The following is a 14,714-nucleotide window of genomic DNA, read 5'->3' as shown; positions in this document are numbered from 1 at the left end:
ATGACACTTTAGAGGAGAAAACTGTGACAGCACAAGGATTTCCTAATGAAGTTTTGTCATTAATTCAGTTCAATTCATCTTCATTTCTATAGCGCCTTTACAATGTGGATTGTGTCAAAGCAGCTTAACATAGAAGAACATTGAAACTGTGTCAGTCCAGTTTTCAGAGTTGAAGTTGAGTTCAGTTCAGTTCAGTTCAGTTCAGTGTGGTTTAATTGTCACTGCTGAAAGTCCAAACACTGAAGAGCACTGCTGACGTTTAACCCAGAGGCCTGCACGACTTCCTCTGATTTAAACAAAGCGTGGGCACATCTGAGGTAAACGTCAGCAGTGCGACACATATACAGTGCAGGACAGAGCTCTCATCAACACACATCATGAACTGACACTGAAGAAAAGTAAGGTCTTAGGGGTTTGGAATGACATGAGGGAGAAATTAATAACTTTAACAGTCTTGTGAAATTTCGGGAAATGGTGCTCTCCTCTTCCTCGCTTCTTTAGTTTTTTCTAAAATGTAGAAAAACAATCAGAAATAACACAAAGTTATTTAAGCAGTAAAATGAAGGGCTGTCAAATAAAACTTGTAACTCTAAAAAGAGCAGAAGAGAAAACAACAGGAATAGCATGAAGCAAAGAAAGAATGTAGATGTAGTTTTGTGCTCGGTGTGTTCCTCTACCTCCTCTTGTCTAGCTGCTGCACAGGATTTGGGATCGTTGGATTGAACCATTGGTGCTTTTCTAACTGATGTAACTGTAGCCGTTTAAGTGGACAACGGATGAAACACTGGGAAAACAGGTCCTGGCATGCTGAAAAGTGTCACAGAGAGTGTGAAATATGTCCGCATACTCAAGATTCATGAACGTGGTTAAATCTTTCTACATCAAATGTTACAAAACATCCACAATTAAATAACTTTAATATCTACAGTGCCTGTAACCATTATAATTAATCAGTTTTTACCTGTAGATAACCTGGGGTGTGTCTCAATGGATCCAAACATTATTGACTGTTTGTCATGAAAGGGCAAATCTCCATGCAAAATTTCATACAGCACGATGCCTATTGTCCAGACGTTTACCGGGTTAGCATGGAATATGCGATGCCGGAAAACCTCAGGTGGCGTGCATAAAATAGCTCCTGTAAGACAGACATTTTCAGAATTCAGTCATTTCATAAGACAATACTGTGACCAAAGAAACTAACAAAAAATGCCAACTCACCTCGATATTGACTGCTATTTAAAGGCTTGCGGGTAACTGGCCAAGCACAACCAAAGTCAATCAATTTGAGCTCTAATTGGGGTTTAGTCACCAGGATGTTCTCTGTGTGTATATCACCATGGAAAACTCCACGCTTAACACAGAACTTTACAGCTCGAATCAATTGACGTAATAACCGGCGTGCTTGGTTTTCATTTATGTCAAATGTATCTGTGATGTACTGATCCAAGGTCTGGCATGACTCTGCAAACTCCAGACTGAGAATGAAGTTGTTCTTATTCTCAACCCAGTCATGTAATCCGATGATGTTTGGACATTGCGGAGCATTCATCAGCCTAAGCATGATTGCCACTTCTGCAAGCACAGGTGTGGAATGACCATCCTAGAAAAAAAACAGATTTCAAAGATATTACCAAAGCAGAATGAGACAAAGTACAGCAACAAAAACTTGTCACGAAGTAAATAATCACTAAGCTCCATGTTTTGACACATTTTTGCTCGTAATTGAGCATTTAGTCATGCAGTTTAAGCTAAAAGAGGACTCTACATGTGTGTGTTCTGCTCGTCTCTGAGGCTGAGCACATGCACACAACAGCACAAGCTCTCTTAAGCACTATTGAAGACATGAATGAATCATATACACTCTAATAAATCAAGCACATCCCTTGCTGCAAAAGTCACGCTACATGATTTCACTGATTTCCATGTGAAACTGAGCTTTGTGTAGAAATGAATGCAGACTGCTTTACAAGGGGCCGGGAAATGACGCAATGATCATCTTGATCTCCATTAATGTTAAATGAATTTTAATTAATTCCACAGCCCTACATTCATGTGTTCAAAACTTCTCTCTGGGTTTATTTCTTCTACTGAACACAAAAGAAGATATTTTGAAGAATGTTGAAAACCAGTGAGCATTGACTTCATAAGTATTTTCTTTTTCTACAATGGAAGTCAGTGGCTACTGGTTTCCAACATATCTGCTTTTGAGTTTGAGTTCAGTGGTCCAGACAGATACGGGACAAGTTAAGCATGAGTAAATGGTCAGCACATTTTCACTGTTGTGTGAATTATTCAACTTACAATGTAGAAATAACGGTCCTGTTCACGCTTCTTGATAAACTTCAGGGCAACCTGCGGAAAAACAACAGTAAATTTTTCAAATTAAATGGCAAATTACAGCCAACAAATTATTTATATTCAATAAACAGGAGACTTTTTTTTAAATTAATTTTAAAAATAGTTCTTTACCTTTTCACTTTTACTAAGTTTGTGAGATGCCACATACACCTGTCCAAAAGCTCCTTCTCCAATCATGTGTTCTACTTCAAAATTAGACAGATCAAATCCTGGAAAACACAGAAAAAGAGCAGGGAGATTTACGTGGATTGTCTGGTATGAAACAGATCAAATAAATGACTCCTATCTTTTGAATCTGGATCTAATGCAATGAGCTAAAAGCAGTAACTTCTATCAGAATTACAGGAGTAAATTGATTACTAATTTATATTAATTATGAATTACAGAAAATAGAAGGAAGTGATGACTTACCACGAGTGAGCCCAGAAGCCTCTTTAGGCTCCTCAGGAACCTGGCCTGGCAGACATACTGACTCAGGGTCAGCTGGTTCTGCGATTTCAGGCATAACTTCAACAGACACTGCCTCAGGGTCTGCTTCATCCTCCACCTCTGGCTCTGACTCTGGTTTGAGCTCGGGCTCAGGCTGTGGCGTAAGATGCTGGACTATATCTGTATCACAGCACAGGAGAGGGCGCTTTGCAGCCTTCCACACTCTCTTAAAAAAAGCAGAAACTCTTTTCCCTTTCCTTCCTTTCTTGGGTTTTTCTAATATGAAGAAAACAAACAGAAACATCTCCATGAGCAGAACTGCAGCTACTAATTAACACACAACCAACAGTACAACAAATGACACTGTCTGATTTTTAAGCCAAAAACATCAAACATAAAAAATAACAGATGGCAGAACTAAAATGAACCAAATTCAGGAGGACTCACCATCAATCCCATCAATTTTAGAGGGGTCTTGAACAGACGGAGGCGACTCAGGACAGGCCGAATCTGCATCCGTCATTTTCTTAATCTTGGAGAGGCCATGGACACTGATTGGCTGAGGATCTTCCCAGATCTGGCCTGGCAGACACACCAGCTCAGTGTCAACATGACCTGTGAGGACCGTTGAGGACTCAGGACGGGCCGGATCTGCTGTTTGCTTGATCCTGGAGGGGCCCGGAACACTCAACGGCTGATGATCTTCACAGACCTGGACTGGCGGACGCATCTGCTCAGGGTCAACATGATCTGCGATGGTCGTTGGCTTGATCCTGGATGGTCCTGGAACAACCAACGACTCGAGACGGTCGCAGAACTGGACTCGTGGACGCATCTGCTCAGTGTCAACATGGCCTGTGAGGACCGTTGAGGACTCAGGACGGGCCGGATCTGCATTCGGCACATCTGCTGTTTGCTTGATGCTGAAGGGGCCCGGAACACTCAACGGCTGAAGATCTTCACAGACCTGGCCTGGCTGCCACACCGGCTCAAGGTCTGCATGTGCTGCGACGGTCCTGGAAGGACCTGGAACAGGCAGTTGCTCGAAATCGTCGATATCTGACTGTGGTTCAAAGGGGACCACTCTGTTCCAGTCACAGCAAAGGAAAGGGCGCTTTGCAGCCTTCCATGCTCTCTTAAAGAAAGCAGAGGCTCTTTTCCCTTTCCTTCCTTTCTCTGGGTTTTCTAAAGTAAAGGAAATGAACAGGGAAATATTAGGAAACTCTTTAACCACAGGTTTAAAATAGACAAACTGCTGAAAATTAGACATATAAAAGACAATCACAGAAAAGAAGCAACAATATTAAATGTACAATTATAATAGAAAATGTTAGAAAACTAAAATTAATTACGTGGAATTGCAAATCATTTTTATGATGTAAAATGACAAATACAAGCTGGCAAATAGTCGGTAAGTCATAAGCCCATATTAGACATAAGGGAAAGTCCTATAAGCAACTATTTTACAAAAATAAACATTTCACTCCTGCTCACACAAAATGCAAACTATTATAATAACTCATTTTAGTCAATATTCTGAGTTTTACCAGTTATAGTTTGAGTTATTTAACAGTCACCATCACAATGTTTAATCAAATTTTTGTAGCCTTTTATTTTTGTCAATGAGTGCTACATCTAGATCTAATTCTTCCTCAAGCACCACTTCTCCACCACAACATTTTTTTTTGCAGCTTTCCATTAGGAATCGTCAAACTTAAAGTGAACAATTTCTCCTGCTCTGGATCTTCAGTTAAGAAATCTGTGAGTAAATTAGAACTTAAAACATTTAACAATCAGTCTTAGAAATACAAATGAAAAGAGAAGTCTTGCTCCAGAACTTCAGTTACAGAAACAGAGCTATTGACATTTATTAATATGCAGGTGAAGTTGGTTTTATATTTGCACATTACTTCATTTAACGGTCAATATATACTGTTTACCATGCTAATTTGAATACTGGGTCTAAAATCACATCTAAGTATGACTTCAAAACAACATTAGAACTATTTAAGTGACTGTAAACCAGGGATGTCAAAGTCAATTGCTGGAGGGCCACAACCCTGCACAGTTTAGTTCCAACCGTAATTAAACACAGCTGGGCTGGAACTAAACTGTGCAGAGCTGCAGCCCTCCAGGAATTGAGTTTGACATCCCTGCTGTAAACAATGTTGTACAATGATAGTCATTGACTGTTAATATGATTTCCCCATTTAGAATTTAAAACAATATTTTTCTGTTATTATATTATTAAGGAGAAAGTCAGAATGTGTGAATTTAAAACCAACTTTACCTCAATAGTATTAATTCATCTCTGCTTGAACAAATAAAGACTTAAATATAATATTCTCACTCAGTTTGCTAAAACATAACAAATATTCCTCCACACCATCAAAAACTAAGAAAATTACTCTGTAGGTCTACACATAGGATTTCAATTAAAGTAATAAAATGTTTTATCAGTAACGTTAACAAGTCACAATTTCTGTTGAGTAAAAAGGAGAAACTTAAAAGCCAGAATATCAGAACATAAAATGACAGCAGGCCTCAATCACGAAGTCATATATATTATATCTAATATTATAGCTACGCAAAACAATTACAATCACGAGAGGTTGAATAGTTGCCTCTTAAGTCGGTAAGTCGCCTTATATGGTGATATATTATTATTATGATACTTTTTATTAAATAATACGTGGGAATACACCGTTGTTGTAAACTCTCATCTCACCTGTTGGGCTTCTCATCATGGTAGGAGTTGTAGGAGAAGCCATCGTGTCACTCGGATGATTCTCGTTGATAAATACAGGCATGATCAAATTAACTCGAGTAAAAAACACAGTTGACATGTTATTTGCTATTTGAGATGCAAAACAAGTCGCTGAAGTCACTTAATCACTGTTCACTGTACTCGGTCGTTTGTCACTCTGAGGAAATTCTGAACTGTATTCTGTTCTGTGACGTCACGGCATTCTTTCGTTCTATTTATTTGTCATCGGTGAGGTGAGGTGAGGTCCATCCAAAATGGCGCTCTGATCGGTAAAGTTCTGTTGCGCTCCACAACTCAGTTGCTGTTTTTGTCAGATAATTAATTTATAGCAGATGAAGTGTCACATATACCGCGATGAAAGCTTCAGCAATTACTGTCAAATTGCTATCAGAAATATCAGTATAAACTGCCGCTGTATGAGCAGCATCAACGAAGTTACATTCATTGTCTTTTACCAATAAAGAATACAAACATGTATTAAATATATTTACCGACACATTAACAAACATGTATGATTTTTTTTTTTATATCACAGTCAATAATAATTTGACGTTAGTGTTTCAAATATATAAGATTGGGTTAGGGTTATAGGGTTAACCCCTCCCCCCCCCCCCCTGCCTTTGAAATCAAAAGAAATGCTTTATTTTCTATTCTTTTTCATCTCTTCTCACAGAACTACAGGAGCATACTGCATCTCTGTAATGTAATGCTGCCATTTCATATTAATTGAACATTTTAATTTGATCATTTCAGTGTAATAAAAAATAAAAACGAATTAAGCGAAAGAGAAAATAATAAAATAAAATAAATACATAAAGAAATGAAAGTAAAAATGAGGAATTAAGACAAAATGTTTCATATTAGCCTAAAGATCGTGTAGTTGAACATGACTAGATGACTTTTTTGGCAGATAAGGAATAGTCAGAACACATGTTTTCTGCTTAAAGTAAATATGTAGTTATTTATTTTGCACTTTACATGTGTTTGGCTGTAAAATCGCACCTACAGGTGTTTCTCTAAACAGGCGCAGGTCAGATTTTCTCCAGGTCATCATTTATTTCATTTCAATTCATTTTGTGTAAAAGAATACATTAATTAGACCTGTCCAGTGTCGTCTGGAGTGTGTCCCAGACCGCAATCTGAAGGGATTTGAGCGATCGGATTAATATCAGATCAGAATAAAACGAATGAAGTGAGCAGGTGTAAACAGCCTCAAAACACGGACGTGACGGGATTAGCGCCTTTTGCTGTCAAGTGACCGTTGACGGCTGAGGACTCCGCTTGTTAGTAAATCCTTAATTGGACAGTAATTTTCCAAAATTGTAATGCATAGCAGTCAAAATATAAATAGGGAAAGTGAGGTCGTGTACGAGACAAATCAATAATACCCCAATATACAGGACGCCCTGCCTAATGCGGCCAGCCTAGAACCTGATAGGGGCAGATTCTCATCTAATAGGAAGTAACGGCAGCCTTACCCTGTTTGGCAATCTTTTTGAACATATGTTCAATATTTTGCGACAATGACGCTGCTGCCTGCTTTCTCTTCGTCTCTCTTGCTCTTTTCGACCCATAATAACGTTATTCACCATGGATGTCGCATCAAAGATTCAAATGTCAGTTAAAGTTACCGCTCGGTTATGTCACGTGACTCGGGTAACAACGTGGCTTTGATGCTCCATGGGATTCAAATTACTGGTCATAGTTATTTAAAAAATACATTTATTACAAAATAATAATAAAAAATTGCATAACATAATTAAAGGACAAATTCTGGACATTTTGGCCGTCGTTTGAATCACCCGAACAGCCCCTGGCAACGTGGAGCGACCTATAATTATTATTTCTGATTAAAACGCGTCAAAAAGACAAAGGGGATAAAACAAACTTGTTCTAATTAAAAGCTCTTTTTATAAAAATAAATAACTATATGCAGTATAACCAATTATTTTCAAGAGGCCAATCAGCTAAGAAAACTTCCTTGCGTCATCACTTATATTAGTAGGAGAGAAATCTTTACATTTATGCAAAGTCTGGCAAAAAATTCAAGTTAATAAAGTTTTTAAAAACAACACCAAACAAACGTGCATATCTATGTACCATAATGAAGAAGTGGACGATGATGATATTATTCTCCATTCGTGGGATCTACAGACATCATAAACTGCTTTCAGAATAATTATTGGATTATTTTCTAAGGAACATATGTATTAGGTTATTATTTACGCTAAATTTGATATTATTGAAGATTCATGCTAAAGCAGGGCATTACGAAAGGTCATGTGACTGACGCCCCTGACGTCAATGTATGGCCCGTATGGCCAAAGCAGAATTAAGGTATTTTAATAAATAGATTTTTATATAAAATTAACAGTATAGTAACAATAATAATAATAATAAATTAGATAAGGCTTTTAGTATTTCGTGTGTGATTATGGTGATCTGGCGTTTTCTTTATTTGTGTTGACAGCTCTATTATAGATCAGTGTAGTCCTGATGTTTTCAGACCTTATTCACTCGTTATTCACTTTCTGTGAGATTTTGGATAAATGTATGGCGATAACGCAGTATTGATGAAAGCTGATTGGCCTCCTTAAAATTATTATTTATTTTAAACAAAAATTAATTTCCTTTTAAAATTTACTAAAAAATCTTTTAATCTGAACTAGTCTGATTTATACTCTTTATGTCTTTTTTACGCATTTTAGATAGTAATAATTTACACAGATGCACTTCATCCTAAGACCCTATGAAAAATTAACGATTTTACGATTTTACTCAGTCCTGGGGAATAATTAATATTTTAAAATGAATTATAATCATAATCTATCTATCTATCTATCTATCTATCTATCTATCTATCTATCTATCTATCTATCTATCTATCTATCTATATATATATATATATATATATATATATATATATATATATATATATATATATATATATATATATATGTCAGTCACGCAAGGTCAACGCGTTATATATAAATTCTGGCTGCATATTAAACACAATCAAACCCATCGCAATCTGTCGGTTGAGAGACGAGGCGACTTTTGCAGAGCATTTCTGTGTGAATCCTGATATTTCTGAAGCTGTTCGAGGATTTCTGAGAGAAGACTTATTTTAAAGAGCACAACGTCTTAAATCAGTTTTTATTTCAGTTCTAGTTTTCTGATTGTTTCTTTAAACATTTGTTTTGTTGTACTTTTTCATTTTCACTTCGTTTTGTTCTTATTTTTCCTTTTATTTCATTTGTTTTATATTTATTTAATATTGTATCTGTATTTTCTTGTTTTATTGCAGGTTGGAGGAGATTGTCCATGTCTCACATGGGTAAAGAAAGAGGAGGTGAGTGTTTTTAATTCGTCATTGGTTTGTCACTGTATGATGCTGTTCAATGTTTGACTAATATGAAAAAGATTATAGAATTTTACATGTAAAAATGTTTTTGATAAATGTTTTTATTCTTTAAAACAATTACAATGATGGAAATCTACAAAGTTGCCCAATAAAAACTTCAAGTTCCTACTGAAAGTGTGATAATTAAGTGTTGAGAAGTTGTGTTCCTAAACTGCAGACTCCTAGTGTCACACCCTTTCTCAGATTATAGTTCACTCCAATCTCCACTCACTCGATCTCTGGCCAATCAGGACTGCCTCAAGGGCTTTATTAACTGCACCTGTGAACACAGTTTGCCTGTTTCTGGCTGCACATGGCTGAACTGTGCTGAGGACTGAATTCGATTTCCTTTGTTTTCCTGTGTGTGCGTATTTGACCATGTAAGTGGCTTTTGTATGATTTAGGTTGAGTTAAGTGCTCCTATGTTTCATGTTTACCATATTTTCTGTTTAGATATGTACTTTGTTGGTAGACTGAAGCATTGCATTTCTGTTATTTCCTTACTGATTACACACACACGCACACGCGCGCGCACACACACACACACACGCACATACACACACATGCGCGCGCATACTTTTTCTCTTGAGCACAAATCCTTGATGCTAATACTAAACGGAGTGACTAGACTGGACCTCTTTTCTTACCGACAGCACCACTGGCTTCAAGCTATCTACCAAAATTTCCCTCCTAACTCATTTTCATTAAGTGAGCAGTAAAAGTGTTTGCTGTTTTTTTTTTTTTTTTTTTTTAGCTTCAAGCCTTTCCAGACCCAGGAGTGCTGCTTTCACCCAGACAGCAGCTCTGGACACAGACACACGGGACGGCACCACTGGGCTTCCTGGTTATTTGACTCCTCTGCCTTCACATTTGGCTGATTCTGCATCCACAGACCAGAGGAACAGCAAGAGGAAAAAGCAAAGCAGCAGTCCACCTCTTCCCAGAGACCGGACCAAACGCTATAGCAGAGGTCAGCACAGCTCATCTTCCAGATCTTATGGCTCAGTTAGGAAATGATTTGTCATTGAAGAGACTGCAGCATGTTTTCTCTTCTTTCTTAATTTCTTGTGCTCTTCTGTGTTGCAGACTTGTACCTGAAGGGCTCGCTGCTGGGACGAGGTGGATTCGGCTCTGTGTTTGCTGGGATCCGCAGGTCTGATGGACTTGCCAATAAGAGATTTTCTTCCCTCCTTCATTCAGACTTGCTTTAGAAATGTTGCTTTCAGCAAATGTCATGTGTAACAGTCAGGCAGGTGTGATTTACTCTGCTTTTTCTGTCTGCAGGTGGCCATCAAGTACGTGTCGAAGGACCGGACCCCCGAGAGACTGAAAGTTGTATGTTTTGGTGTTTTGGTCATCTTAGCTCCTGCCTGCCCCAGTGTCCTGCAGCTGCTGGACTGGTTTGACCGTCCCAGATGCTACGTCCTGATTCTGAAGCGTCCGACTCCTTGCCAAGATCTCCAGAGCTTCTGTGAGGAGAACGGCTGTCTGGACGAGCGTCTGGCCAAGAAAGTGCTGGTGCAGCTGATCGCAGCGCTGAAACGCTGTGAAACGCTACGTCCTGCACCTCAAGCCAGAGAACCTGCTGTGGAGATCTGCTGAAGCGCTCGGCCTACAAATACTTTGCAGGTGAGGAACAGAAGGAAACGTTCTGTTGATGTTTGTGAACGTCTGCTGATAAACTAAAAGGGATTTGTCTGCACTGGAGCATTTTGAGCAGATGTTTGTGTTCTTCTTGTGTCTCTCAGGCACTCCTGCATATGCTCCTCCTGAGTGGTTTCACAGACATCACTACAATGCCACTCCAACTACAGTCTGGTCAGTAGGAGTGACAAACTACAACATCCTGTGTGACTGTTTTCCCTTCAGAGGCGCACAGAGGATCACGTCCAGAAGCAGACTGACCTTCCCTAGGAGCTTGTCAACCGGTAAGAGATTCAGACACATTCAGAGACGGCATGGTGAGTGAGCAGAAGTGTGTTGGTGTGTGTTTCTGAAGACGGTGTTGTATGTAACAGAGTGCCGTCAGCTAATTTGCTGTTGTTTCAGTGCAGAGCTGGCTGATAGACCCAGTTTAGATGATCTTGAGCACCATCCCTGGTTGCACTGAACAGGTGACCAGTGACATTACACTTATCTGAATCCAGCAGTCATGGCTTGGGTTGGATTTTCAGGTTCAGTGTAGATAAATGCTGTTAATGATTTGTAGAAGGAGAGCAGGGGCCTGTTTCAGTAAGGAGGTTTAACCAACTCTGAGTTTTAACTTGAACTCTGAGTTGATTTACCGAGTGAGATTAAAGTTTTCAATTTCCGAATAGCTGATCTGAGTTAGGTCAATCAACTTTGAGTAGACCAACTCCGAGTTAAGCAGGCACACCGCAACTATAAATAGGCATTATCAATGGAGTGCAGATATTAAAAATCACCATGAAAAAGAGATCAGCATTTCTTTCTCCAGCTGAACTCGATGTGCTCATGCAAAGTTATATCAAATATGAGCATATATTTGTAAAAGTAACACCACTGCATTAGTGAAACAGGGATAGTTAGCGTGGGAAAACAAAGCTGCTCAAGTTAATGCGTAATTTTACATTTTAAAGTATTTAAATATTCAAGTATAATAAAATAAGTAATGAAATGTGTGACTTTATTATATTTTTACTTGGGAAAAAGTGGGGAATTGGCTGAAATTTTGAAGCTATTTCTGATGTAATTGCATTAAATTACATAAAATGGGCTACTGCATAGATTCTACAACAAATTTGTCAAAACAAGAATGCAGATGACCTAAACTTTAATGTTCAGTGGAAATGTTTAATTTAAGTTTCCCACTTTTACACACGGTGATCGGTTATAACAGACTATCCACCATTGTTTCTAACTCTCTTCCTCCATCTTGCAAACTCTCTGCACTTGATACGAACAGTGCCACTGATACACTCTGCTCCATGCTAACATCATGCCTAGACAGACTATGCCCTATTACATCCAGACCAACCCGGGCCAGTCCTCCTGCACCCTGGCTCTCTGATGTTCTCCGTGAGCATCGCTCAACTTCGGGCTGCTGAGAGAATTTGGCGAAAAACTAAAAATCCTGCACAGCTCATAACATACCTCTCTCTTCTTTCTCGACTGAGGTTACTTCTGCAAAGCAGACATACTTCCGTCAGAAAGTCAACAGTGCCACCAATCCTCGCTTACTTTTTAAAACATTTTCCTCCCTCCTCTATCCTCCTCCTTTAACAGCATCCTCCACACTCACTACTGATGACTTTGCTACATTCTTTTGCACCAAAACTGCAAAAATCAGTGCTCAATTTGCTGCACCTACAACAAACACGCAAGATACACCACACACACTCACCTCTTTTTCCCAGCTCTCTGAGTCTGAGGTGTCCAATCTCGTGCTATCAAGCCATGCAACCACCTGTCCGCTTGATCCCATTCCCTCTCATATCTTGCAAGCCATTTCTCCTGCAGTCATACCAACACTGACTCACATAATTAACACATCTCTTGACTCTGGTCTATTCCCTACTTCATTTAAGCAGGCTAGGGTAACCCCACTGCTAAAGAAACCCAACCTGGATCAAACGCTACTTGAAAACTACCGATCGGTATCCCTGCTTCCATTCATGGCCAAGATTTTGGAGAAAGTAGTGTTCAATCAAGTCCTAGACTTTCTTACTCAAAACAACCTCATGGACAACAAGCAATCTGGCTTTAAGAAAGGCCACTCAACTGAGACTGCCCTGCTCTCGGTCGTGGAGGATCTCAGACTGGCTAAAGCAGACTCTAAATCATCTGTCCTCTTCTTGCTGGATTTATCAGCTGCTTTTGACACTGTAAACCACCAGATCCTGCAATCTACGCTTGAGTCACTGGGCGTCGCAGGCACTGTTATTCAATTGTTCAGTTCCTACCTCTCGGACAGGTCATTCAGGGTGTCGTGGAGGGGAGAAGTGTCCAACCTACAGCATCTAAACACTGGGGTACCTCAGGGCTCTGTTCTTGGGCCACTTCTCTTTATCTACACGGCATCTTTAGGAACAGTCATCCAGAAACATGGTTTTTCCTACCACTGCTATGCTGATGACACCCAGCTATACCTCTCTTTTCACCCTGACGATCCCTCGGTTCCAGCTCGCATTTCAGCCTGCCTGTCAGACAGCTTAACCTCACGAAAACGGAAATGCTTGAAGTTTCTGCCAACCCGACTCTTCACCATAACTTTTCAATCCAGATGGACGGAGCAACCATCACTGCATACAAAATGGTAAAAAGCCTTGGAGTAACAATTGATGACCAACTGAACTTCTCTGACCACATTTCTAGAACTGCTCGATCTTGCAGATTCGCACTCTACAACATCAGAAAGGTCCGACCCTTCCTATCTGAACATACAGCTCAACTCATTGTTCAAGCTCTTGTTCTCTACAAACTGGACTATTGCAACTCTCTGCTTGCCGGGCTACCAGCTAGTTCTATCAAACCTCTTCAGCTGCTTCAGAATGCAGCAGCACGAGTGGTCTTTGAACCCAAAAGAGCACATGTCACTCCGCTACTCACCCGTTTGCACTGGCTGCCAGTTGCTGCCCGCATCAAATTCAAAGCTCTGATGTTTGCTTACAAAGTGACCTCTAGCTTGGCTCCTTCATATCTGCTCTCACTTCTGCAGATATATGTGCCCTCCAGAAACTTGCGTTCTGTGAATGAACGTCGCCTCGTTGTTCCATCCCAAAGCGGGAAGAAATCACTTTCCCGAACTCTCACATTCAATCTGCCCAGTTGGTGGAATGAACTCCCCTAACTACATCGAACAGCAGAGTCACTTGCTGTCTTCAAGAAACGACTAAAACGCAACTGTTTAGTCTCCACTTTCCTTCCTAATCTGCAACTGCCTCTCTGGCTATACCACTAACTGTGCCCTCTCTCTCTCTCTCTCTCTCCAAAAAAAAAAAAAAAAAAATTTGTACTAATGCTCTGCTTCTTAGACTTTACACACCTGAAACTTGTCTATAGCACTTGTTCACTGCTGCTCTTATAGTTGTGTGAATTGCTTCCTTGTCCTCATTTGTAAGTCGCTTTGGATAAAAGCGTCTGCTAAATGACTAAACGTAAATGTTATAATAGATTTAAAAGTGCACTTGTGTGTCTGCCTTTTTTATTGATCAAGTGATAGAGGCTGATATGACATTTAGAATGTAACAGAACTAAAAAAAATAGTTTTTAGAACGAATAATGATCCCATTAATCTAGTTACAGTACATGTCCAAGGAATTTAAGATAATTATTCATTAAAACGGACAAGCCATTCTCGTACATGACTTTGTTCTTTGTGTGACTGAAATGTAGGCAATAGCTATGTTTCCATCCAAAAATATTGATTAAATTTATGTGCAAAACTGGAATAACGCATAAAAGATGTGTGAATAAAGCAGCGTTTATCCAATAAATCAAAGAGAACAAAATCCTCACTTCCTGATTAACAGAATTTACTGCTGTAGAAGAAGCTGCGTCAATCTTATCTTTATTTAATATATGTACTTGCGCCTCAGAAGACAATGTTAACACAATGAACATGTGGGGGTATTTGAAGCCACGAGATGCGGAGAACAGACGCTCTTGACATGCTCCAGACGCTCTGGAGGTCATTAATAATATAATAACATTAATACTGAAACAGTTAAGGCATTTTAGAATTACCAAAACAACATTTGAGATGTTTTACAGTGTGCTCAGCCAGCTGGTTTG

General features: G+C 39.3%; 1 protein-coding gene and 1 pseudogene across 1 annotated transcript; one reads left to right on the top strand and one right to left on the bottom strand.

Annotated features, from left to right (window-relative positions):
• Positions 1 to 673: 673 nt before the first annotated feature.
• Positions 674 to 3,100, bottom strand: LOC130235896 (serine/threonine-protein kinase pim-2-like). The gene is made up of 6 exons (XM_056466422.1): positions 2,773 to 3,100; positions 2,473 to 2,570; positions 2,305 to 2,355; positions 1,222 to 1,603; positions 962 to 1,138; positions 674 to 807 (listed from the first exon to the last, which is right to left on the bottom strand). Exons 1-6 carry the CDS (start codon positions 3,098 to 3,100, stop codon positions 674 to 676), a joined length of 1,170 nt encoding a protein of 389 aa, XP_056322397.1.
• Positions 3,101 to 7,865: 4,765 nt separating this feature from the next.
• LOC130236627 (serine/threonine-protein kinase pim-3-like) lies at positions 7,866 to 11,070 on the top strand (annotated as a pseudogene).
• The last annotated feature ends 3,644 nt before the right edge of the window (positions 11,071 to 14,714 follow it).

Source organism: Danio aesculapii, chromosome 10 (assembly GCF_903798145.1).
Source record: "Danio aesculapii chromosome 10, fDanAes4.1, whole genome shotgun sequence".
Lineage (NCBI taxonomy): Eukaryota > Metazoa > Chordata > Actinopteri > Cypriniformes > Danionidae > Danio > Danio aesculapii.
This window is presented reverse-complemented; position numbering and strand designations above follow the sequence as displayed.